Here is a 27,352-nt window from a genome sequence, read left to right as displayed (position 1 = left end):
TAAAAAAAACTACTAAACTTGTAAGTTTATTTATTTGTGCTTTTCTTATTATTCCCTTTTTTCAGTTTTGGATTTGTTAGACGTAAGACTATCAGCTGAGCTTTCCTCATCATCACTTAGTATCGTAACTGAAGATTTTTTATGTTGATTTGATTTAACAGCCCGGGCTTTGTTATCATTTTTATCTTTATTCAAAGATTTTGTTTTCAAAGACCGGTGCTTCTGCATACCTTCGATAATTGACTCCAAACTATCTTTTTCTTCTAAATTTATAGACTTATTATTTTCCGATTCTGACGTTCCATTCTCTTTCTGTTTTGATTCATTTGCTAGTCGCTGTGTAAAGGAAATTTTCTTTTTTACATCTTTAAAATTTACTGACCTTTCACTTGACACACCTGATTGTATTTTGTTTTGTGTTATTTCCCTAACATCTTGATTTGATGTGTTGCTTAATTTCTTCGAAGTACTTGGAGTTTCCGTCTCTACAGATACGGCTTCGTCAGATGGGCTACTACTCGAACACTTATTATTATCGGTGGTGTTATTATTTTCATTGACTTGACTTTGATTTCTCAATAATTGAGAAGGAGAAATTCTCGCGTCAGAAGTTAGCGTTATAGTCATATCTGAATGTAGTGGAATATCAGAAGGCTTTTTGCCAAAGATTTGTGGATAATCTCTCAAATACGACGCCGTTCTTCCTTTGCTATTTCCCACAAGTAGTGGAGTGTCAGTGTCGTCTGGAGGCATAGTTGTGCAGTCATGATTACTTCTTCTATGTTCCATTAATACTTGTGAAGTAGCTGAATTTAATATTTGTGAAGTAGCTGATTCATTGCCTTCTTTAGATATGTATGCCCCAATTCGAAGCATCATTACTCCGAATTGCTCGAGTATACGATCTGAATCGCGTGGAACCATAACTTCACTACCAAAGCATTCGTCATAGCATCCCGTATCTGACATGATGCGATTAGAAGTAGTCGATAGGGGATGTACCATAATATCGTTTTCTTCCTTAGTGTTGTCCTCGGCACTTGTGTCTGTGGCATGGCTCATTCTTGAAGAGTAGTCGGGCCTGGGTCTGAGGACGTCTGGGTTCAATGAGTGACGCTCGTTGTAGCTGTAAATTAAATATCAATCTTGTTTATTAGAAAGAAAAATAGTTTATTAAAATTTTAATCACCATTACAGTAGGTACCTAGGTACACGCCAAGCCCATCGACAGCCCGGCAGCTTGGTGTCGTGTCGGTGACTTTATTTCAAAAGAATCACGACCGACAACTTTATGTTATCAAGTTTACTTTGTGATGTAGGTACCTAATACAAATATTACTCACACATTACAAAGTAGCCGCCTTCGCAGCTGTTCCTCGCCTAGTAACGATTTTGTTCGTCGTCTTCTGACGGCTAGTTCCAGCCCATAATCATGTTCGCTAGGGGGAAGAACTACGGGGAATGTTTTAAACACTGATGCCACTTTTAGGACGTGATAGTAACTAAAAAGAGAAAAATATATTTACTACTTTATATAGCTTTTGATCTAATTGTACGTTTATGTGGGTGAATATCCCAAGCACGTTTTTTACGCGGCGGAGCTGAGAATCGATGGGAGAAATGTAACTAGAGCAATGATTTTTTTCTGTATATAGTTTAAATAGCGTTTTACACGATAGCAAAGTCTTCAGGACAATAGGTAGTTATTTTATGTGCTGAAAAATTTTTCAAAGACCCAAAATCTAATAGCGGTGGCGTGTCCTGACTCTATTTCTACTCATAAATTGTGTTATTCCTTCTTTCTCGGGGATTCTAGTAATTTAAGAATAATATAGTCATAAAACACATTAATTAAGTCTTCCAAATGATATGAAAGAAATGTCATATTTCATAATTTAAGTGTTTTAAATAGCCTTTCAAAATTGTCCCACGAAAAAAAGCAATTACAGTGGCTCAATTTCGACACTCTCTTACTTCTCTAAAGAAGCTTTGAGAGACGTAGAGTTGTTCTTCCCTGCATCACTCAGCTGTGTCCTCCTGATCGGGCTATAAAGACTTGCGACTTGTGGTTTTGTTTTTCCCGTAGACACGTAAATATTTGTATCAGCGGCACAGGAATACAAAATTTTTCAATTCCGCTGTCAAGTGTATGAGTGAAAGCTACTTACTTAGATGCTAAACGATTCTTTTACATGATTAAAGTTTGGTATTTTGTTGTATCTACATACAGAAATTATTGATCAGAATTATTTTCTTTATAATTTGAATTTTGTAACAGTTTTTTAATTCCGGTGGCGCAATTTCGGTGGCTCCGGTGGCGAATCTATTGCCAGAATTGGTCTTATTGGCTCTGGAGCATTGTGCCTAGTTCTACTAAGGTCTCAGCCATAACTACAATATCGTCAGTGAATTGAAGTTGTCTTGATACTGAGCTCGCTCTAGCTCAGAAGCTTGAAAACCTCTAAGTGGGAGGTTGTGAAGACTTTAAGAGATTATGGTGTCTCCCTGTCTTAATTCTCGGAGCAACCAGATAAGTTTCGAGTTCTGATCTTGGAGGCGGGCTGATATGATGAAGTTATCATACAAGTACTTCAGAAGTTGCATGTATCAACAGTCAATTTAGCGCCATTAAAGAGTCTGTAGTACAGCCCAGGTCTCGACCGAATTGAAGAAGGTTTTCTTATAGTACAAAAAGGTCAAGAATAATGACTGAATATAGTATCAGTCTTCTGCATAATTTGACGCAGCATTACATAGAACGTCTTTCCGAAAATGAGGTTGTCTGGGATACTGAATGTCGGATAGCGAGACAGTCATATTTCAGGAAAAAGCGGTAAAGCCCGAAGCAGGAGGCCTCACCTGACTCTGGACCATCGCCGACGTCCATGTAATTCCAGATTACCACCTCCTTGCCTTATTTTTTGGGTTCTGGGCCACTAAACATGGTGGTATTTAAGGGGACTTTAGTATTAGCATTCCATCTAATTTCATAAGCTCAGTTGTGATTTCATCATCTCCTGGTACATACATTTTTGTTTTTAACAGGGCATTCTAATCTCGCTCAAGCTACAGTCTAAGATGTCTTCGCTAAAGTGTCGGGATAATCTTGATTTTCAGCCTAATTACTGTTCTTAATCTCTTCTAGCAGCTTAGGCATTTACCAAAACGGTTCTGCTATCCTCGTTATTCAACGTAGTATATTTTTGATCCTCGCAAATGCATACTTTTGATTTTATTACACATAATCGCCTCTATAATACACTTTGTATTAGAGTGAGGACTTGGATAGCTATTAAAACATCAATACTAAGCAGAATCTTAAAAACAGATGAGAACAGTCCTGAAACAGCTAAAATTTCCGTAGCCTTGTAGGTTGCAATCTATTCTGCCACTCGAGCTGAAAATTCGTGGGGGTTTTGGAGCTGGATTGGCACTGGTCGTGGCTTAGACTTCATCAGTCGACATCTTTCGAGCTTCTTTTATTCGGCATTCTTCTATGTGCGAAACTTGACTAGCCTGGACCAACATTTTTACTTATGGAAGATAAACCTAACACCAACCTGAGGCAGTTGGTCGCCCTCCCGGGAATAGAGTTGGTTTCTGGGTTTGAGGGTCATACATGATGTCTTTGTGATGAGTTTAGAACAACGGGCCTGCCGGCGACTAGAGTCAGAAAGTTTTGGATTAGTTCTCTATGTAGGGTTTTTGCCGTTATCACCATGCTTTGCAGGCTGGTTGGTAGTTGCAGTACGGAAGTAGGTATAATACCTGGAAAGATGCTGCAGCCCATCCTCCAGTATTTTGATTCCTTAGTCGCCTCTTACGACACACATGGCTTTTCTAGGGTCACATTATGGGCCTGAATATTGTTACTAATTTATAAACATCGTTACTGGATAATAATACTTAATTGATTACAAATAAATAAGTAATTTGAGGCAATCGTCCATAATATTCCTAATTTCGCTGTATAAATCAATTTCGGTGGATTGGTTCTTAATCCCGGTGGCTCGAATACAATTTCGGTGGCTCTCGATAATTTCAAACTAACATAACTCGAGAAGTATTAAGAATATTTTGATCTCTACCTTAACATTGAATTATACAAGTCATTTACTACTATTTCAGCCACAAAAAAGTTTTGGAAAGTGGAAATTAAAATTCGCCACCGGAATTAGGCAAAAAACGAGTTTGTTGATATTCACCCATGTCATTGTTTGCTTACCCGTAAACAAGCATCCACATGTAAAATGAAGGCATAATGGAAATAACCTTGATGACGACAAACTTGATACAAGGTGGTCGGGCGGCACCCAAAAGGACGCAAGTGCCCAGACCGAGGGCAAGACTTGTCAATTCACACAGTAGCTTCCTTATCGCAGCCAGCAAAAGCCACGGAAGAACTAAGGTCGGACGTTCCTCCTGTTTCACAAAATATGTACATTTTTTATAACACAGTATGCAATACATATTCTACTAGACTTCGGTCAGGGTGACATTTGAAGGAAAAACGTGATGACGAAGTTTGTAGTTTGTGAGTTTATAAACTTTTTCAATACCTACCTAACCCTATTATTTTTATTTACCTACTTAGTTTACTTTCACAATCCTCGTGCGTGCTAAATTTAATATTATTAGATGAACCAGACAAAGCTAATGCATAAAAGTTGCAAACTTTTTATTTACATGCTATAAAATAAATCTACATCTGATTAACTTTTTTACGAGACGCTTACAGAATCATAGATTATACTTTCTTTTACACTGTCTGCTACTTGTTAAGAATACTAACTTTAACTGTAAAAAAGCCAAGTAGATTAAAGAAAGTACCAGGAAAACAGGATAGAGGAGGACTATGTACGATGCCAGATACACGTAGACCGTGAAGCACTGCACGAGCATAATGCCCGAGATCATGGTACGCAGCACGCGCTGCACCGGCAATGACAGCTCTTCTGGCATGGTCATCTGCCATACCTGCCCATGTGAAATATGAGTTAGTAAGACGGCTTCTTAAACTATTTATGATATTATTATGATGAGTTAAGAATCATTTCAATTATCAGAGTGAATTATTGACGAATTGTTTTTTGGTAAATTTCTAAAAATCTAAGAACCGGTACAACTTGGTAACCGTCCACTTTCGACCCCTGGTTCAATTGATTTGTTACTATATAATGATCTCTAGTATTACAACCCTTTTCAAGGAATAGGTCGAGTTTCCCTGTACCTACTGTATTATGTATCCGCATGTCATGTAGTGGACTTATTTAAATCAACAACAAATGTGCGTGATCTCCATAGTATCCTTGCGAGTTCAACTCAGTAGAACAATCAATCGATTAATTGACATCGTTTACTATACTCATTCATCGAACATTACAAAAGTACCTACTTGATTGAAGAGTAGATTGTATGGATCATTCATAAAAACACTTCGGTTATGGCACCTATCATAATACGTTTCAATGCAAGTTTAGGGTTAATTACTGAACTTTTTAGTTTGGTAGAGATAGTATCAAACCAGCATCTTACACAAAATATTCTAGACTTATATAGACAGGCTGTCTTGGAAGACCAAGAGTTTGATTTGCAAAACACATGACTTTATTAGCAAGGAAGCACCTGTTTCAAATTAGCATTGACTTTGAACAGAGTAGCGTCGAATATCGTCCGCACGAGGCCCAGCAAAGTCCACAAGCACACTTCAGACTGTAAACTCATGCCTACATAAGATAGGATATTTATCATGTTTCCTGTTTAATTTAAACTGAAATTAATTTTTTTTGCTCGTTTTGACTTCCGGTTGGACATTGCTTTGATTCAATCAACTTGAATTGTTACTTTAACTACATTTTATTGTTTGAAAATATTGTTTGGTTGTTGTTGTGTATTTTTATTGGATTTTATGCCAAGTTTGAAAGCTGTCAATTGACTTATTGTTTTTACATACCTACATGAAAACAAACGCAAAGAAATTGTTATTTTGTGTTATTCCCATACGTTGCTCTCCTATTCATGATATTTTAATTAAAATATGAAATAAATGAAAATCAGTGCAAAGTGTGGCGCTATCTTGTCCAGTAAATAAGAACAATTATTTAAAACCAACCAAACACAAGCAACTATCTTTATGGGAACAGGCATCATAGTTACTTATAGCCTGACCAGGAACATAAAAACCCTGTCATAGAGGCGCGTCAATTGCATTTGATAGTGCAACACTAAGTACAGTCGTACCTGTGTAAAATTAATAGGCTAACTTTATGTATCAGTATTCAGGATTACTGGCTAATTTGATATTTTCATAAATTATCTAAAAAATATTATTATAGGTAACCTGGTTTAAATAAATTAAATGAAACCATCAAACGACCTAGTAGGATTTATTTTATTATTCATCAATAATCAAATTCAGAACTTGAATATTCCACTGCAATGTCTGCTCATGAACGCTTCAAACTCGGTACTTCTTTCCCAATTCCATAAAATTCAACACTTAGAAAGTAACAAAAATTTTTAAAATAGGTAGTTGAAACAAACCACAGCTAATTTTCATAGTGGACTGTACTATACGATAAACATGTCAGTCAATTTGACAACCTTTGTCGGAAACATTATTCAATGAAAATATTGTCCGAACCCTTAGTATTTCTCTTCGACAAATACTTTAACACATTGTGAACCACTTTTCTTTCACGACTATAAAAAGATTTTAGCAATTTAATTCACAAAATCAATTGCACACATTTAAAATAAAGTTTGTTTACACTTTGACAGCAATAGACTGACATGCAAGGTGACATGTCAATGAAGTTTTCAGTTACTGTTGCCATTAAAAGAAATTAGTACCATTAGTTTTCCGCAACATGGCGAGGGTTTTTATGTTCCTGGTCAGGCTATACACTCTATCATTACTACTGCTATGCTTTCAGCGCCTGACATATTTCTCCAATAAATGTTTTACTACAGCAAGTTTTCTGTGCTGTGTGAAGCGTTTTATTTGTTTGACTATTAGTAAATGTTTGCCGCAGCAGCCATAAGAAAGGTTAGAGCCGTAATCGCACGCGTCATTAGTAGAGTAGCGGAGCCGCGGCCTCCGTCCACACGCCACAGAGGAACGGAGCGATCTCGCCGGCGGACGCTCGGCACGTGTTCTTCAACTAAAGAACCACGCTGTCGTGACAAATAGACGAACTAGCTTACAGTGACCTTTTTGCGACAACTGTTTCCCCATTGTGTAGTGCTGTGTTGTGAAAAATAAGTGTGTCTTTTGAGGTAACTATCGAATTTCCTTTCTTTTTTCTTATATTTTCTTCTACTTACCTAGCCGAGGAAAAACTTTATTTAAATTATACGAATTTTACGATAGAAAATATAGTCCCGGAGACCTTGGTTCGATTTCGGAATAACATTACGTATATTTGGGTTGCGTCCTTACCTTGAGCGGCATGAGTCGCGGTTTATTTTTGATAATTCTCTAAAGACTCAACATCTCGTCATGTTTATCTTCGATCTGTAAAAGTGATAATTTGCTAATTACTTTCTGCTTTAACATCTTCTTAGATTAGTTGTTTGTATTACGGTATAAAAGTATTTAGCTTTTCACGAGCTCGCTTAAGCGCGGGAAAAGCTGAACTTGTTCGTAATTTTATTCGCATTTCAAAATTTTCAGTTCAGTTGTATCAAAGTTGCAAAGTTTCCTCCTACGAACATTTTATTTGTAAACAAGCCAATATACTTAAATAAATATGTGATTATGTATTCACAAGAAGCTAACAAGGGCATCCTAAGAAAAGTATGATGTCATTCGCGATATGCAATGCTGTATTTTATTACTTTCTGCGTAGCACAGCTTGTCGGTTACTATTTTTATACGTGTATGCACGAGTACAACAACAACACTGCATCCATTTAATTTTATCTAACCAATTTGTTTTCTGCTTCAAATAAGCTATTCACATAGGTAATAAAATTCTTCTTGTTCAATTCAATTCAGTTCAAGTTTTATGAACAGTCTTTATGTTTTTAGAAAATGCACAAGTAGAAGAGATAAAAACTAATGGGTGTAGCTTAATATGGTTTAGTTAAAAAATCCAAATTATGTGTTAAATCGTCGAACATAGTGTAGGTCGAAGTCATCGCGGGCGTCATGAGCCCACGCACGATTACAATACTCCAGGTGATGCACGATCACATCTCAAGGTTAAAAATCGCTAAATAGGTAGTTTATATAGTAATAAAGATAAAACCTTATCATAGAACCTATTTTATTACCTTACGATAAGATTTTTACTTACTGAAACCACAGACTGAAATGGTTGAGAACTACAGAGTGAAAAAGGCGAAAAACAATAACTATCAAAAATGTTAATGTTGGTGAAGAAAATAGTTGAAAGAAGACTATTAAGTATTTTTGTGATTAACCATGATGTATTTACATATTCTACCTGTATGTAGGTATAGCTTGAGTTTGCTTTTATCGTCTTTAATCGAGTTTTTAACCGTTCCCTCCTCTTTCTTATTTTAAACATACTTTATTTATGTTATTTTATGAGTTATCACCGCTTTTATTTAAAAAAAGTCGGCGGAAACACGTGTAATAACAGAAGCGATGCGGAATTCCGATCCGATGATAGTTTAAACGCCGATTATAGTTTCCGTAGGGCTCTGTCTTAACTTTTTGTTGATAGAGTCCTATGTCATAAGAAATAAGAAAAAAAAATTGGACGACGACTCATTTGTAAATAAGTAACCCTTGTATTGTAGTCAATGTATTATTCGTATTTTCTCATATTTTGCAAATTATAAGCGATGAAGAAATAATTAAAAAAAACATAATTCTCCATGAGACTCATCTTCGAATGCATGGAGACGCCCATTTTTCGGATTTCATATTAAAATGGTTTCACTATACATATAATTACTAAAAAGCTTAACTCTTCCATAATCACTATGTCACTATGTACTGTGGTAACGCCAATGAACTTACAAAACCGAATTGCTAATTTCAATACAAACTAAATAAATAAACATTAGAATGTGTTTACCTCTACGGCGATTTCTTAGAGTGACATATGAAACGGTTCTGCCGTGGTGGGCAGTCACAGTGACGAGTACGTGAGGGCACGCCGCGTTCCCGACCATACATGGAATGACTGCATATGGTGGGGCCCACATGCCTAGACCATCGCCCGTTAATTTATCCCCGATCTCCCAAGCTTTCTAACTTCATATGCTGTCGATAACGCTGTATCCGTTAACGACAATGTACACTTAAATTGTACAGTTCATGTAAGATCTGCAAAGATTCAAGTTGCAGTTACGATAATTAATATCTTCAGCAGATTTGAAAACAAAAGACAAATGCCCAAGCGCATGAAAACTGAAAGCTCATCAGTGTAAGGACGCGTGTGTATGGACGTGTATATCGTAACTTTATAACTACCAGCGTAGTTCTAAGCCCATTCGATTTATTCTCGGCTCCTATTTTCTGTAGCAAGTACTTAGGTAGTTCATAGTTTTTTAACTAATATATTATGAACATAATGGCTCGATGTAGTTTAGGCAGCTGCAGTTTCGGAAAAGACAGGGGAAGAAATAAATTAATATGTTTAACTCGCTTGATGTCATCACATTATGCCCCTAATAAGTAGGTAATATAAATGGGACCAAATATGTCTGCTCTATTAGGGTAATAACAATCATACCTCATTCTGTCATCATGTTTTGACCTCCTCGTAAATAAATCATCATGCCATTCATCGATGTGTCAACGTATTTACCGTTGTTGTAAGCTCTAATATGGAGGGGGAATGTAGAGTTTATTGTTACAGATGTTTTGTCACGTAGTATGTATCAATTAGAGCTTTAAAGCTTCGTTCGCATGACGTCCATTTGACTTGACTTGATGACTTGAACTTTTTTTTGTCAGTTAATTGCAGTAATTTTTTCAAGTATTTCAATAATAAAATCTACATTTATCAGCCCTATACAAAATCTAAGAGAAAAATAATCAAGAAATAGTAACTTTTTAAATTCGTCTCAATCCCCCTTAACCAAGCGTTATTGTTTCAAAATTATTCTTCCTTAACCTTCGATATTTTGTACAATGAGTATCACCCGATAATGTTATCAACGGTTATTTTCTTAGCTCTCCCTTCATGTTCCTAAATGGACATTGAAAAGAGGTCAATAGTCAGACAAATATTCGACGATGCCTCATTTGAGTAAACAAAGCAGAGTTAACAACGTGAATCTCTCATAGTGATCTAATTATCGCATTCGTTAAAATAGTTAACATTCATCTGCGCTCCCGAAGAAACGGTATCTGAGCGCAGAAATGGAATGTACGCTCTATGAATCATCATTATGTATTCTACTTGTATACTTAATCAGTTTTAAATCGATTAAAAAATAGTGTAACTTAATGATCACCTAGTGGAAAGAAAATCTACAGAAACAGGCACATTTCCTTACAGTGGATTTACGAGCCCGACATTCATCAATGATATTTTATCTCCGGTAATCTTCGTACCTATATGGGGTAACCTTGTCTGAAGTAGAAGTGGACATACTGACTGGGGAGTCTCAGACAGTTAGGGTCGATTTGTATGAAGATTTTACCGTTGGGTGGATTTTTTCTGAAAATAAATAGTGAGCAAAGCGTTAAAATTGTAAAGGACCATTTATGCTAAGACATGACGATATTAAGGATCTAAAGTCTCTTTAAAAGTTTATCCTTCGTCCCATCCCGTTGGATGACTCGATGGTGAGTAAACTTACAAATAAGCATTAATCATGAGTCACACTTTTGTTGCTCAAGGGATTGATTACACATGACAATATTACCATCAGGGATGACGTCACGGGTGAATAACTTTTAAAATGTAAAAAATGTAATAAGTACCGATCGGCAATTTCAAGATTAATGTTACTTATTTCTGTCATTCACTCCTTTGAAGTCACATTATTTATACTCGAATCATGATTCTTCTTTGTAATCGTATTCGTAAATATATAAACCCACATGTTACATAACAGCCACAAGGTCACCTATACAGGGTGGAATTTTGTAATACCACCTGAAGGGAAAGTACTCTTAATACCTACTGTAGATAGAAAATTTTGCTCAAAGAAAACATTCCTTTATTTTTGAAAAGAAATAGAACTGCATGAATGTTTTCTTTGATTAAAATTTTCTATCTACAGTATTAAGGGTACTTTCCCTCCAGGTGGCATTACAAAATTCCACCCTGTATACATATATGAGACCACAAATACATAAAGCGGCTTGGGAGATAGGTGTAGCTACAAATTAAACGTTTTCATTGCGAATATTAATAGCGGTCGACCTTGAAGTCTACCAGTGCCAGTGCCACAGTGAGGTCCCCGACCATATAGGGCTCGCTTGAGAATACAGTTTCGCGTAATCTGACATTGACATTGCGGCTGTGATTGCGAACAGTCATAATTGTGATGTCATTCTGTTGTTGTGGTTTGATTCTGACACATGCCTGTGTTGCCTTGCACAGCAGCTTCTTAAGAAAATGACTAAAACGATACAACTCAACCTCGAGGCTACATCACGTATACCTACTGGATTTTAATTAAAACAGATGGTAGGTACAATACTGTAACTTACACACAAAGAACAAAAAGCACATGCATAAAGTGGACACAGATTTTTTGTCACAAAGTGAGAACCATATTTACTCGTACTACGTAAGGTGGCACAGTGCTTTTCTTGGTGATGTCATCCGCCCCTTTTATGCATATTATTGAGCAAGCTTCCTTCCTTACGAAAACTATACGACAAGTAGAAACAACAGCTGTCTAATTTTAGCTGCATAGCAATATTTTTACTCCATAAAAACTACCAGACCATGGCGATGATAAATGAACTGCAGGTGCATCCCATTTTCCCTGAAACAGTGTAAAATTTCATAATGAAGACACTGTGTTAGTTATGTAACTAACATCAAGAATATTTGTAGGTTGATAATAATAGAACCTACTAGTTTTATTTCAGTTCTAAGTGCATTAATCACTCATTATCAGACTCATTTTACTGCTTTGTTTGGTAGAGCTACTAGATAAGTGATAAAGAAGTCAACGAACACACAAACTAAAACCCAATGTAAAGCATTATTTATCGTCTTCTTAGCTCGGACACCTTATTGTTTACAGTTTATGGAGATGTAGGAGTATGTAAAGTGGTTTGTTGTGTGTGTGACGCAATGACGTAATGCCTTCCGTGATGCGCGAGCGCAGTCGAGCTGGCCTTCGCTGGCAAGTTAATTCTTAACACCTTTGCTGCGGCAGTAACTTTCTAATACTTACCATTCCTTCGGTACAAGGTCAGTAAACCTGGTATTAAAACTTACATTGTGGCGGCACAAGGCTTAAAGACCTTGTAATGTTTAAGATATATTAATTTTATTTTTGGCTTCATGTTAATAGATATTGTGTTTTTTTTCTTTGAATCTTAATAATAATGCATTTATTGACATACACCTGAAGGCGTTCGTGAATAACTTGTTTAGTATAAAAATTATAGCTATATTCAAAATACAAGGCTTATGCACCCTGTGCCGCACTGAAGTAGGGAAGTCTAGTGGGTATTCTAGGGATGTGAAATACAAATATCGATAGTTTAAATTAAGTTTTAATAAAAAATTAAAAAAGTAACAAACAAAGATGTTTTAATAATTTAGTCTAAATATTTTACAAATAAGACATACGTGCATAAATACTTAAATAAGCTATATTTAAAGAAAACATATTATTTAATAACATTTAGTTACAACTTCAAATGTTTGTCACGAAAAACATTATGTTAATTAGCAATAAATCGTGTAGCAAATTGAATTATAATCAATTTGCAGTTTTGATTTTGTTTGTTTCTCTTGACGCCATGTCGACATGTGCGTTTCTTACGAATGCGGGGCAACACTGGCTGCACGAAGCTAGCGTGGGGTGCGGTACCAGGTGCGCAGGGTACAAGGTGCTTCGACCTGGTTTCGCATTGTGAAGACATTTTATTACTTCCGCGCGGTACCAGGTCTAAAAACCTGGTATTAAGGTAGGTACATCATTGGATTCTATTTTAAGAATACATCATAGATATATATTCATCACTTTCCTACACCGGACCCAATTGAAGTTATGCCTTTCGCACGACAAGGAAGACTATAATTTTCTTAGCCGCACGGTAAGCGAGACGCACACAAGGTCTATAGACCTGGTTTCGCACTCAACGTGTTAATACATGACTCCAACAAAGTGATAATAAAAATAGATTAATTAATATTCATAGCAAGTGCTAGGCTTAGAGCAGTATAATAAAATGTCAAAAAAGGTATTGTTGTTTGATTGATTACCCACTCAATCATTCTACAAGTATCCAGGGTAAATGAAACTAAATTTTAAATTAAATGGCATAAAATAAATGAAATATAATTTTCCCTGAAAATCCTGAAATCTGTCATTTAAATTGATATTCACTGAATGTTAATTTGTACTTTGAAATCTTGATTATTGGAGTTGGTCTCTACCGTATTTTAGATTCAAACTCTACGCCATGCCATAAACTCAGATGATTTTAATTTCTTAACTAAAGTATTTGTCTTAAAAATTGAATATTATACAGCATGTAGTTTATTCATTGTAAACCTAAATGTGTTAAATAACGAGGTCTGTGAGTCGGTTAATTAGTTAATGACAATGACTTTGCTCTAGCATTCCGGTTGTCCACGCGGCCTTGTGCCACGAATGCGGTCCATTTCGAAGTGGGCGTCCACTAAAAATATCTTAACAAGATCTAGTAATGTTTACGATTTAGGTTTAGTTAATCCCGTAATGAATATAGGGCTTAACTTGTAACAGTGTTACAGTAGCAATAAGTTGCATTTTGTTGGTTTGGTTTGGATTCTTCACTAAGAAACAATCATAATTCTAAATTTTGACTTATCAATCTGCAAAACATGTTTACAAGCCACAACGTCATTAAGATCAACAATTATTTTATAGTTATAGTTATCTAAATCAATTTATTTATCTCTGAGTTCAGTTTTAACCCAATTCATTGATGCATAGCTAGGGTTGACAACTTTTTCCGGAAAATATATTCCATATATGTGATTTCAAAATGTATAATTGTATAAAAGTAAGTACAGAATTAATATGAATGTATATAAATTGAGTAAGAAACTAAGAAATAATGTAATAAACAGTTTGAATTTGAATAAAACGCGCTACAAAAAATGAAGTTAATAACGACATCTTGTCTTTCTCTTCAATTGGCTTCCAAAAAAGTGTAGTAGTGACGTAGTAACATGAAACCAAATCCATCTTTTCCTAAAGTTTCCGGGTGACTGGCAGCGTGCGTGCAGCCCTGCGCAAGCGCATGTGGGAACGCGCGTGGGCACAGCGGAGCGGAATGCCCGGATCAATTGCACACAGATGCTCGAGATGCACTTTAGATTTAGTTAGTCGAAGATACACTCGATTGCTTGAACGATGTGAAAACAATACGATATGGTTGATAAGTAGAGTATTCAGAGTAAATAATATTGATAAGCTTTCAGTAAAGCTTTTCCCAAGTTTTTTTTCAGTAAAGACTCAATTTAAATTATCACTGAAAAATTGAAAGTTGTTCTATTGTTAGTTTTTATTATCTATTATAAGTTTATTAAAAGTATAGAATTAAGAGATTAAGAATAATACAAATAATTTTTTATTAAATTAAATGGTGTTTGGTGTCATTATTTTATACTTGGGAGTTCCATACGAAATACAAATGTAACAAGTTCCCAACAACACTTATTAAATGACTCTTTTCACTATTTATAACTACTTACTCTATTTTAGAAACGCTTATAGTTTATGACTCTTATCTAAAAGAGGATATTTAAGGACATTTTAATGCTGAGTACTATCGCTTTATTACTTCGTTGCTGAGTGTTTAAATTCTAAAATAAGTTATTACTATTTGAGGTTCAATAACTAGATGTAAGTACTTCTTATTGATTAAAATCCCATTATGGGAAGATTGACTACGAGTATTTTAATAATATTTACCATTGTGCGCCATTTACTAGTTGTATAGTATACAAATTAATTAAGAACCTTCTTAGATCAATGTATTATTGGTAAATGTAATGAAATGTCTAATTAACTTAACAGATAACGTGTTAATTAAGGGTAATGTTCTTTTTTCAAACTCTCACGGGAAAGTTAGCTGTGACCTGAGTTCGTTTGATGACCCAACCTTGATACCTTACAGTTCCCATTGTGTGTCTGGTCCGCAGTATTTCTACGTTGGCCTTCGTGTGTCTAATGACCAGAGGGCTAGCTGCCAACAGTGCCAAGTGTCAAGCGACTAGTTCATTGACAGACCTACAAATATACTGTAGTTGAGACGCGCTTCTAAATTTACATTAGTATCCTCAGTTTATTTTACTTATAGGCTTACCTCTGATTAGCTAGAGATGGATCTTCCACTTGTAACCTTATCAGATTTAAATTCGACTAGTTTGCTGCAACAATATCTTTCATTGATATAATTTTACTTACTATACCATACATAACCCCCTCATTCCTCTGTGGCTAATGCGGTTGACAACTAATTTGTACTTCACAAACACCGATTATCTTTTTCTGATACGGTAATTAAACAGTAGGTCAGTGACCGCATCTGTGGTTGATGATGCAGCCAAAGTATGCGCTCAGATGCATGCTCGTATAGCGTCGCGCCCACATATGGCTAATCAAATGATTTTGTCGCTACAGAGATCGATATCAAGGGACGCACTCCCATTGAGGCTGGGGCAGTCATCAGTCATTAAATTTTATTGAACATTTCTTACAATAGAAGCACCGCGTCAGATTTTTTTATGGAGTCAAAAACAACTCTATTTGAGCCTTTTATATTTATTACATTTCCAGTAGGTATGTACTGTGCTTTTAAGATCAGTATACAAAAGTAGAGTCACTAAAGTTACATTGGAAAAGATTAAATAGTTATGCCTTAAGGATAATTTAAGATAATAAATAAAAACTACTTGGGGGCCTTTGTCCAGCAGTGGACATCATTTAGCTGAAACGAACGAACTTTTATACTTATTAAATAATTTTAATGAACAATAGGGAGTCAGTTATATTTCTAGTCTTAACGCCTAGTTTTCCAGATTTAACATCACTTGCTTGCAGAAGAATGCTTACAAAAACGAATCAAACGGCACAAGGACACAGCTTCTGGTATTGGCTAGTGACTTTATAAACAAAGATTAATAGTACCATAACGGTTGTGCCCACGTTACGACGTACTACCATAATGACATTTGCCACAGTCATCAAGCGTTGCGTAATACTTTAACAAAGAACACTACACAATGTTTAATATATGTATTACAACAGCGACAAATAATATCTCGCACCATTTAAAAATAAACCTTAAAATTTTAGTAACAAGCACGTTTGTTTCCCCAGCACATATGAAGGCGTCGCACGCGTCGGGTTATGACTCTGATAACCACCCATTCTGATTTATAATGCGTGCCTTTGTATTTAGTTAATTTACGATACAAATCTGTTAAAATGGGTATGTTTAAACGCTACTGTTCAAACTAATGTGATATTTTGGTTTGGTTTAAAATTAAATTCAGATAATATGATAAATGAATTAAAACGGATTTGTGTTTTTTTTAATTTATTGATTCATATTATTGAAAATGTACATTTTATAGTACGCACTCATGATAGAGTACTGGTGGGTGAGGTTAGGCGGTGTCCATGAAATATGTAGATAGAACACAAATTGCTGTCATTGTAGCCATTACAATAATGACACTACTTTAGTGCCTTCTCAGTTTACGACCAGCAAAAGCTTTAAACGGCCAGTATTCGCAAATTGGTAATGGGTTGGAGCGTCCTTTAGCCAGAGTGCAAAGGTGGGGCGTTTGCTGATCTAATGGGGCCATAGCACACGAACTGGGTCGGTTCAGGGTTGACTGGATAGAACATCACCGCAAACCCGACAAAAAACCGCAGCAAAGATGAAATAAAGCGTTATTATTTTTCTGGCAGTGGAGCTTTTCAACAGCGCCAAGAAAAATACTACTTACCGTTATTAATATTTAAACCATCAGGTGTCATTTTACAATAACATCTAACATAGCTTACAGAGCTACAGATCCCTTTATCTGTCGGAAAAATTGATTGAACCTTGATCAAACTTGAGATTTCTATCCTAGAGAACTAGAATTTAAAAGGTTAGCAGCACTATTTTAGTTGCGTAGTAGTAGTAGTATTAGTAGTCCCTAACCTAACCTAACCTAACCTTTTATATCACCATTCATATTCTACTTCATAGCAAGTTGGTTCGTAATCGGCGGATTTCAGAAAGGTTATGAAAATGAGGTCCCCGGATACAAAACTAGGGCAACACTGGGTAGAGTTCCGATATAGCTAGTAGAGCACATGACAGCCCTAGGTCAGGCCAATGTCAAATGATAACGGAGGGTTACCGTCGCGATGTCATATCCCGCCCCGCACTGATTGCACTTGCCTTCTGTACAAACAAATCTGTGTCACAATCTGTGTAGTGGTAAATTACCTGATGAGTCTAAAATGGTGATAAGTGTAACACATAGTAGCATAACTTGTAAATAGGCACAATCCATCAGGTAATTAAAAAAATATGTATATACCAGGGTACACACTACACAGGTACATAAATATCAAATTAATCTAAATTGCTAAAAGATGGTAAAAGATAGAGTTAGTAAGACACATTTTCATCTATTGGTTTTAAAACGAGACAGCTAAATTACCCAATAAATAATTTGAATAAGTTTAAGGTCTAAGGGACAAATTACATTAAAGGTACAAGTAATACATACTGTTCAATAAAGGTACCTACTGAATAATATTAGAAGGAACTAGATACCAATCATCTCGGTCGGTTTTATTTAAGCTGGTTTATTTATAATTGAATGTCGGAATAACAAGAAAGTTGGTTGTTTAATACCTACTTCATTATGGTACTCTTTCTTATACCAACCGAGTATTTCTCCCTGCAACCATCCATATCATCTAATGGGTTTACAAAGGGCAACCTGGCCTATAAATCTATTTGGTATGGCTCGGTATTAGCTAATGCAGTTAATTCTGGACTGTGAGTGACGCATTCGATCATCTGTACTACAATTGCGAAATTTTAAGCGCAGCTAAAATAGTTTGATGGAGGCATTAACGTCTTAAAACGAAGCAAGAAATAGTAGCCCTAGGTTATGAACAAGATACAACTGTAAGTAGGTAGGCACACTTTGTATCAATGAAATAGAAATAATTCACAGTGTCCTTTATTAACACTATCAGTAGCATGAATATTGATCAATCAATATTTTATAGAGCTGCAAGGGTTTTGAGATACCTAAGTTTACTTGTAGGTACGCGGTGTCATATACTTTTCTGTTTTTGTCGAAACCGAGACAATATTTTACCTGACTTGTGTTACTAATACAAGTGGGTAGGTACCTAGAGTCCACTCATTATTTAAGTAACTAATTAGTATTATTTTTCGAAGGTTACTTGGTGCACTGCTGACTAAATTCACTAGACACTATTATACTCATAATTAAAATTAAAAATCAAGTCATCATTTATGATGATTCTTAAATTTTTTCAGATTCTATAATACTACGCCTTTTCTAAGCTAGGACACCAAGAACAATTTTACTATCACTTCAAACGTTAGGAAGTACATCAAGGAAATTAGGTTAATCTCCGAGTTCCCGATGACTGCGCAGGAGTTTGCCTGGCTGACGGACTCAAACAATGACGTCGTTAATCTACCTTCATTGCGCCATTCATTAATGCAAGGAGTTGAACTGCGCAGTTTAGTATCTATTTACTGTTATAATTAATTTATTGGATGCCCTTGTTTGCACATTTTGAGAATATTTTAAAGATATGGTTGAAACTATGTGATCATAAAACCTCGGACAATTAGTTGATTGTCCGAGGTTTTATTTCCGAGGTTTGAGTGCAAATGCCACACCTGAGACTACTTTTTAGCTCAAGACTGTATAGAACTCTCAAGAAATAGTATTTTTGTGATACAACATCAAAGTAAAATCATGATGAACCCAAAAATACTCATTATTTTATAACTTACATAATTTTTCAGCACGAGACGCGAGAGATTTTGGCAGATTTTTTAAATATCTTGCCTACGTTATTTTCAACCAAAATAATGAGGTGTCCCCATGGCGTAGCAAAAATAGCCCACCGTCAACTCAGTCAACAAAGTCTAAAACCGACACCTTGCAGTTTCGTTGCGTGAGCGGATGCCGGCCCACCGGCCACACCGACGATGTTTTTACTGTCTTAAATTTATATGTCCATTACCTTACAGAATGAAAGACTGTGCCCTGTTATGTGCCTAAAAGCAACTATATTTCTTCACGCACATTGTTAAATAAGTTTTATAGTTTCATAATTCCTTTTGAATTACGTTTCAAAGGCGATTGAGAATTACTTATATAGGGTTAACGAAATACTCAAAAAAGAAGCTTACAAAGCTAAATAATCTGTCTCTACCATACTGTAATACAATTGCATAGGATTAAACGTATTCTTTACTTTACGATTGAGTTTAGATAATCACTTGTTAATCAGCACACGAGGCGATACACATTATAAAATATGTTGTAAGTACTCATTACTAAGTCCTCTGATTCGTATAATTCTAAGTCAAATAAACATCTCAGACGTTTTGTACACATAAAAACAGACCGTGTCGAGACTGGTAATCCAAACAAGTCTAACGAGATAATGTATCCGAACATCTAGCGTTTCACATGGCGGGCCGTGTGAACAGCAAACGAAACCCAAACTTGTGGCCCGGAACATAACGGGCTGGGTAGTTTCGGACGCCCACCACAACGACCACACAGACTCGCACTATCATACTCGCTTAGATACACGAGAACTCTATCTTTATATTTTGACATTCAAGTCAGTCAGTTTACACAAACTAAAAAGTAGGTACCCAATGATTTTCTCAAATATCTCAAACACCGTCCTCTATACGTGGGTTGTCTGGATGAGATCGCTTCTTAGCCATGAAACCGCCTAGGTTAATACGCTATTTAATTAAGTTAGTATTAGTAGCTCTGTACATTGAGCGTGAATAGATAAATAGGATATAAAACAATACTACTTTAGGTATTCCGGCTCTATCTACAGGGTGGAAACGATAAGTGATCTCACTCGATTATTTCTAAACTATACAAGATATCCAAAAACTGGTTTCTGATCCTGAAAGTGCTTTACGAGCTCTATCCAACGGTACCAATAATAGGTTACCAAATAAACTGGATCCATCCGAAAATTCAATGTTTCCGGCTTCCATACATTTAGTAAAACCACATAATATTAAAAACTATGCAAAATATCCAAAAACTGGTTTCTGATCCTGAAAGTGCTTTACGAGCTCTATCCAACGGTACCAATAAAAGGTTACAAAATAAACTGGATCTATCCGAAAATTCAATGTTTCCAGTTTCCATACATTTAGTACTGTCACAGTCATGGCACTCATGTCTTGATAATATTATAGCAAGTAAAGCCTAAAACTAATGTTTTTCATGAATAATTTTAAATAAGAATGCAATTTGAAGTTCAATTTAAGTGTTTATTATTGAATAAAAAAAATAACACTTCTGATATTGTGTGGCTGGCATACATTTAGTATGGAGCCTGAAAACATTGAATTTTCTGATAGATCCAGTTAATTCTGTAACCTGTTACTGGCACCGTTTGAAAGAGCACGTGAAGCACTTTCAGGATCAATCACCTATTTTTCGATATCTTGTATAGTTTAGAAATAATCGAGTGAGATCACTTATCGTTTCCAGCCTGTATATTATAGCCCCTCGTACTAAGCTAATGCTTGTGTCACGAGTGAGCTCACCACAATAGTCGACCGAACCCGTGTTCCCCGGATCAAGAGTCGGCCAGTCCGACCCCTCACCGTTCGGTTATCGTAGCTTCAAAATATAATATGTTTATAACATTACCTAAACTTCTTTCTTTTTGTTTCAGAGGACATGCGGCGGTGATACGCAACCCTTAAGTCTGATAGTATACCTTGCCAGCCATCATGAAGCGCCTCCAGAAGTGTTGTTGTTGCGCGTCCACGCGATCGGGTACCCTGATCACGGCGGTACTGGGCGTAGTGCTCTCTATAGTTACCATCATCACCGTATGGGCCGTGGAGAGGCACAGGGTCTCGTTCAAAACCTTTATCTTCGGCGAAGACTTTGATAGGAAGCTTCTAGCTCTAGACAGTATGTAAACTTTTATATTGTTTTTTTGTGTCAATGAATTGCTAATTTATTGTCAATATACCTAACTCTGATTATGTTGATAAAATTAACTTTCCAATATGTTTGGATAATTAACCAACTTTTAGGTACCTAATGTTTTGGTCAGGCAATATTAAATCTATTTTTGTCTCTTTCCAGTTCCGAGAATAATATTAACTATCAACTTATGCTTTACCATCCTGATCTGCATTCTTCTGTTTGTTGCTGTGCAGAAGGTAAGAACAGAATAATTTTCAACTATCTCTGAATGTTTCACATTATACAATCATGACTTAAGTCCATATTTTATTTTAATTGCAATCTCAGACGTCATTTTCGGTAAGTTTAAAGTAAAGGACAATGACCAAAAATGTATGGAGTGTGGTCCAAATGTCCACCACTAACGAGACTTATGTAGTAAAATAGTCTACTAAATACTGATTCATTATAACCAAACCGGAATCAAAAATATGCTGTCAGTAAAAAGTTATGACTGAATGAAAAATCATGTTTTTTACCTTTTCATCTGAAAAATGTTCTTGATATCATTCTACCCATCGCACATTTTTGGATTAATCTATGCATGTTATGTCATGTCGCTTAGTGTGCCGTGTTAGATTCTCACTAAAAGAAAAAAAATAAACTCGGAAGAAAGACAACAATATTGGAATTATGATAGGGTGGTCGGTGCTCCGTCCGTCCCTATTGGTTGTAGGGTGATGTTATATAACCTAAAACCATCCTTGATAAATGGGCTATCCATAACAAAAATATTTTTTCAAATCGGACCAGTAGTTCCTGAGATTATCGCGTAAATTACTACAATTATTCCTACAGTCATAACTTTTTACTGACAGCTTCTTTTTTTTTCGTCCCATACTGAAAGTTAATCTCTATTTAATGGACTATAAGCCAATATAGGTCTCATTAGTGGTGGACATTTGGACCACTTTTGGTCATTGTCCTTTGAAATCAAAATCATCAAGTTTATAGAAACAACAGACATAAAAAATCATACTTATTAAACACTCTAGCTCTAGTATGCACCTACTCTTGAATAAGATTATTGTCAAGGTGTAGCGTAGGCGCAAATTAATGGAAAAGCGATTCTTATTTGTGTAATTTGTTAATAACTTTACATACAGTTGTAGAAATCGTAAAGATTTCCATTATGTATAACAAGGTAGATATTGCAATATACGGCGTATATTACAATACCTGCCTTGTTATGTATATTATACGCGTTGTGAAGATTTTATTATTTCTCTAATATTTTCTTTCACTAATTCAGAGAAGATCATGGATGATGCTGCCGTGGGTCGTGCTGGGCATCGTGCTGGCTATCGGCCTGCTGATCAGCGTCCTGCACACCTCCATCTCCTTTTACATCCACGACACCAACGACGAGGAGGAGAAGTACAACTACAACATACTGGCCACGATCATTCTCGTGGGAGGAATCATTTATTTATGTAAGTTTTTTACTTATCTTACTTTAATTGACGTATTTTTATATTGATGATGATGCTTTAGCAGCAATCTACTTCTTTAATTGTTGTTCTATATACGGTGCAGATGAACTTAAATAATTATTATGATAAATCCATTTCAGTAGAAATGTTGGAGCTAAATTCAATCTGAAATTTCAGTATTTCAGTCTTAATTTGTATGTACTACTGCACTTGGATAACCTACTGAAGACTGAATGTTTTAACTTTGTTACTCGTATTAAATAATATTCTGTAAATAAAAAGTATTGACTCTACACACATTTCCACTTTACGTCGCTTGCTTAACTTATGTATTTTTCTAATATTCCCAATGATTATTTTCAGGTGTGTACCTGTACCTTTGGGCGGTGGTATTCAGTCATTACCTGGACGTCCGTGACGAAGAAGAGCGCGGCAGATACCGAAAAGCGCCCTACAGACGATAGAAAACATGTTTTAGCTTTTAGAAGTCTAGTTTATAATGTGTGCTAGCGATGAATCACCGCTAACAGGAGGAGAGTTCTGAATAATTTTAATCTATGTCTTTTGATGTATGTTTTAATATGAATCACCTCTCGATCGAATAGAATCTTAAGCCATATCTATGCCAATTCTTAGTGAATTAGCAATGATTTGATTTTTAAGGGACTTTTACGAAAATAAACTGCCTATAACGTTAAATCCTAGTTAAGTTTTCCGATACTCAGTTAAACAGTAATAAATTTTAAATAATGCGAATTATGGATTTTAATAATAACTACTAAATAAGCCTTGTCCTTAATTGGTAGGTAGGTATTATTTGGACGACACGGTAATTTCAGGTAATTTGGAGTAAATAATTAGTTTGAAATGTCATGGGTTGACTTTATTAGTAGGGAATTATATTTACAATAAATAAGTATGAGTAATTTCTGCAATCGGTTACTTTTTCATGTGTGCCTCTTGGGCTTTTGTTGCAATTCAACAAAACAAGCACAATTTTTGACAAATAAGATATTTCCCTAAGTAATAATATTTTAACACTTCAATGGTAGTCTACACAACTTAATCATAAAAAGTAATAAGGTAGGTTACATTATTATTTATTTAATTGTTATTAACTTATTTTTATATTTACATTGAATGTTGAATGATGATAATAAATGTCTATACTTATAATAACACTGAAATTTTATTCAACGAAGAATCATAACAATTTTCCGATCATCTCTTATAGCAGAAAAAATAGTAACGTGTCTGATCATTAGCAGTAAACGTTAGTCAGTAAGGAAGGTCACAAAATGAAACTGTAAGTTAAAGACAAATGAAATAACGTAGTACCTATTAATAAATGAACATTTTACGTGGATTGACCTACTTAATTCTACGTCAGCATAAAATGCACTGTGTGCCTTATAGCATGACTTAAAACAACCATCAAGAGAGCACTCGGATGGTCATCGCAAAGAGAATGTAACACATTACAACGCCATTTCAAGAATGTACTTTTATCTTGATAATTAAATCTATTTTTATTTCGCATTATCTGGTCCGATTAATTTCAAAATTGCGAAATTCTTTCATGCAGCCTTCTTCATTCACCCAGCTTAGTGCTTTAGTAAACCAGTGCTTACGGTGAAACTCCTCATACCCCATCATTGCACACAATGCGACTGAAAAGAATTAAATGAATTAGTTATTTGTCTATCTTTGTAGATCTAAAATCAACATCGAAATGGCATGGCTAAATTGAGACAAAAATAAAACTGAAAAACACCTAACTCAATAATCTTTGTACCAAGTTTCTCACAGTTTCAGCTTGAAAATCCGCTTAACTATGAGACGACCCTCTTTCCCATAATTCATAGACTACAGTGGCGTAAGCAACAAAGCAGAGTAGGTACGTACTATGCTCCAAAAATAGATCCCTGACGAAAAATCCTCTTCGTGCTAGGTATACAGCCTCTCGATACATAAATGCACACAACTTATCAATTTCTCTAAGGTCAGCTTCTTCAGATTTAATATAGCATTTTCTGATTTTCAAGCGAAAAAATATATTGAGCAATCTGCAAGAAAAATATTCCAATCACGTTAAGCTAATACGTAAATATAAAATCAGAAGATGAAAAATGATGAGCTATTGATAAAATGAATGTGCGAATCAAAGATAATTACTCTCCGAGCTTTTGAGTAATTACCTACAGAAATATGATATTTTGTGTTGTCTTACCGATGACTTAAAGAATAAGCAACAGATGGTGGCGAAAGTATACGATGCTCACAAAAATCGTCTACTAGACATTGTTGTGTGGAAGTAAAATCATATGGCTCTCGGTTAAACGCGACTTGAGACATACAATTATCTGTAAATATAGTTTTTCAATTAATTAAGTAGCAACCACCCCATAAACTTTATTGTTAATGGAAAACAAAACATTTTTTACCAGAATCTTCCAAACTTATAAAGTACTCTGACATAGCTTGCACAAACTCTACAAACTTTTCCTTGGGTAGAGTCCCCTCATCGATTTCTTTGATGTGCTCATTCATAAATTCATTACTTAGGACCCAGGGATTTAAGCGATTTCTGTTGAATTCACTAATGCTATTTACCAGAATAGTATCGTCTTGAAACAGTTTTGATACTGAAATGTTGTAAGATGTCAATACTCAATAGGACACTAAAAATAGTTTCTCTCTGCTTAAAAATAGTTTGTAGGTAATAATTTAATTCTTTCAAGTACTGAAATTTTAGAGATCCGCAATAAAAATTATTAATGTCCGTTAAATCGCCTAGCCCAGGTACTAATAGTCAAGTATGAATACCTAAAGCATCAGACGGTAGTGTTCCCGGTTTAAATTCGTTTATTATGCCTGACAATTTATTCAAAGCGGAATGAGGAATACGATTTTCAATAGCCCATGTTCTTATTTTTTGCGAAAGGTTAAATAATTGTCCAAATTAAAATTGTATTCACTATCACTAGAACTGCAATCATCACACTCTGATATCTGTATATTTTGAAGGGAACTTTCAGGTACAGGCATAATATTTTCCTCTGCATCATGTACAGAACCACCATGAACAACTAAAAACAGGCTTGGGGAAAAGTGTAATAGAATATCACATTCACATTCATGTTCAGTTTAAAGCAAATAAGAGTAGTACTTGTGGACAAATAAACTGCTATTGATGTTAATGGACAACACATATATCTAGTCCTTTTAACAGCCTACAGTGCACATGCGAACCATTGAAACACTTTTGTAAAGATAGTAAAAAAAGGTTATTTTAATTACCTATCACAAACAAGTCCTACTACAGCTACTAGCTGTATAACAGTCTAAAACAAGTAAACATAACAGCCTTTGGCTTTATAGGTACATTTTTCTCACCCCTGAATTCAAGATCTGTCCAATCGTAAAAGGCATTGAGATAAATGTAATGTGACACAATATTTTCCGCATCGTTTATTATTTGCTTTATATGTTCTATATGAGAACTTTGCAGCTTACTTCGATAATCAAGTAGGGTCCTTCTCAAAAGTGCTGTGAAATTAAACGCATCTTTAATTAACAATTAGGTAAGTAAAAATCATTTAAATCAATCGTAGGTATAATTTACTTGTTGACGAAAGAAAAGATAAGTTAGTCGGGTGTCTTTTAATTTAATGAAAGCGTTTAAGTATATTTTGCACAGCCGCCACTTACATTTTGAGAAAAACAAACATACGGCAGCATTGCAATCTGTTGAATTCGGAAAACGTCCAAAATATTTTACAGATTTTCGTAAATTATTTATATACAAATTTAGATCTCGTAACGTAGACTTAGCTTGATCTGGATCCAAGAATTGAATGGGAAATTTCTCTCCCGTGTAGTTTAAATTGACTGTATTAATTGTTTTGTAGTCACGTTTTACACTTATTACAAAGTCAATGGTATAAATTAATGATACTAAATGTTTAAAGGTCACCATTTCTTATTACGTACTACAATGCAGTGAGACAACACGTAACTATTGCTTTGAAACAAACGGTTGAACCAAGGAAATCAATTATATCGTCGATTCTTTTTAATTTCTTTTCTATTACTAACCCATGTTAATCGTCATAGGTTATCGTGTTCATTCATTCGTTTCAGCCAAATGACGTCCACTGATGGACAAAGGCCTCCCCCAAGAATACTGTACTATAGGTATGTATATGTTACAGATGACAGTTAATGTGATAAATTGAAAATTATTAATAATAACCGGTTATTATGAATAATTACCGACAGTCGCGGTAAAAGTGATAAATTTATCACATTTAACAGTGATTATTTAATAATTCAACCTTAGTACTAACAAATTTCATAAAAGAGAACAACATCTTGTGTACGTGCTCGTGTACAGCCAAACTTTTTAACGTTTTGATATCATATATTAATATAATTTGGCATAATGAGTTTGGAATGTTTCTTGCATAATATTACTTTTCCATGATGCCTATAAAACATAATGTT

The 27,352-nt window shown here is 35.2% G+C and overlaps 3 protein-coding genes across 4 annotated transcripts; 1 reads left to right on the top strand and 2 right to left on the bottom strand.

Annotated features, from left to right (window-relative positions):
• Positions 1 to 48: 48 nt before the first annotated feature.
• LOC135074529 (uncharacterized) lies at positions 49 to 9,067 on the bottom strand. 2 transcript variants are annotated; one of them, XM_063968848.1, is made up of 6 exons: positions 9,051 to 9,067; positions 7,442 to 7,516; positions 4,831 to 4,977; positions 4,226 to 4,422; positions 1,344 to 1,502; positions 49 to 1,126 (listed from the first exon to the last, which is right to left on the bottom strand). In XM_063968848.1, the coding sequence occupies exons 2-6, from the start codon at positions 7,451 to 7,453 to the stop codon at positions 49 to 51; spliced, it is 1,593 nt and encodes a 530-aa protein (XP_063824918.1). In that variant the 5' UTR covers positions 7,454 to 7,516; positions 9,051 to 9,067. The 2 variants fall into 2 exon arrangements, with proteins under 2 accessions (XP_063824918.1, XP_063824917.1); XM_063968847.1 differs by lacking the exons at positions 7,442 to 7,516; positions 9,051 to 9,067 and adding an exon at positions 5,626 to 5,899.
• Positions 7,077 to 24,025, top strand: LOC135074533 (uncharacterized). The gene is made up of 5 exons (XM_063968852.1): positions 7,077 to 7,278; positions 21,112 to 21,356; positions 21,534 to 21,610; positions 22,666 to 22,846; positions 23,210 to 24,025. Exons 2-5 carry the CDS (start codon positions 21,170 to 21,172, stop codon positions 23,308 to 23,310), a joined length of 546 nt encoding a protein of 181 aa, XP_063824922.1. The 5' UTR covers positions 7,077 to 7,278; positions 21,112 to 21,169; the 3' UTR covers positions 23,311 to 24,025.
• Positions 23,708 to 27,017, bottom strand: LOC135074532 (uncharacterized). Its single transcript, XM_063968851.1, has 6 exons — positions 26,558 to 27,017; positions 26,243 to 26,395; positions 25,291 to 25,491; positions 25,077 to 25,209; positions 24,752 to 24,912; positions 23,708 to 24,516 (listed from the first exon to the last, which is right to left on the bottom strand). Exons 1-6 carry the CDS (start codon positions 26,823 to 26,825, stop codon positions 24,386 to 24,388), a joined length of 1,047 nt encoding a protein of 348 aa, XP_063824921.1. The 5' UTR covers positions 26,826 to 27,017; the 3' UTR covers positions 23,708 to 24,385.
• Between the last annotated feature and the right edge of the window lie 335 nt (positions 27,018 to 27,352).

The sequence above is a fragment of the Ostrinia nubilalis genome, chromosome 9, assembly GCF_963855985.1.
Source record: "Ostrinia nubilalis chromosome 9, ilOstNubi1.1, whole genome shotgun sequence".
NCBI lineage: Eukaryota > Metazoa > Arthropoda > Insecta > Lepidoptera > Crambidae > Ostrinia > Ostrinia nubilalis.
This window is presented reverse-complemented; position numbering and strand designations above follow the sequence as displayed.

Coding starts and splice junctions, on each gene's coding strand:
- LOC135074533 (XM_063968852.1), top strand. CDS start 21,170: ATGAAGCGCCTCCAGAAGTGTTGTTGTTGCGCGTCCACGCGATCGGGT. Junction 21,357..21,533: donor GAAGCTTCTAGCTCTAGACA/GTATGTAAACTT, acceptor GTCTCTTTCCAG/TTCCGAGAATAATATTAACT. Junction 22,847..23,209: donor GGGAGGAATCATTTATTTAT/GTAAGTTTTTTA, acceptor GATTATTTTCAG/GTGTGTACCTGTACCTTTGG.
- LOC135074532 (XM_063968851.1), bottom strand. CDS start 26,825: ATGGTGACCTTTAAACATTTAGTATCATTAATTTATACCATTGACTTT. Junction 26,396..26,557: donor ATGTTTGTTTTTCTCAAAAT/GTAAGTGGCGGC, acceptor TTAATTTCACAG/CACTTTTGAGAAGGACCCTA. Junction 25,492..26,242: donor GACAGATCTTGAATTCAGGG/GTGAGAAAAATG, acceptor ACAACATTTCAG/TATCAAAACTGTTTCAAGAC.
- LOC135074529 (XM_063968847.1), bottom strand. CDS start 5,751: ATGATAAATATCCTATCTTATGTAGGCATGAGTTTACAGTCTGAAGTG. Junction 4,423..4,830: donor TCCTCTATCCTGTTTTCCTG/GTACTTTCTTTA, acceptor TTTGTGAAACAG/GAGGAACGTCCGACCTTAGT. Junction 1,127..1,343: donor AGGCGGCTACTTTGTAATGT/GTGAGTAATATT, acceptor TTTAATTTACAG/CTACAACGAGCGTCACTCAT.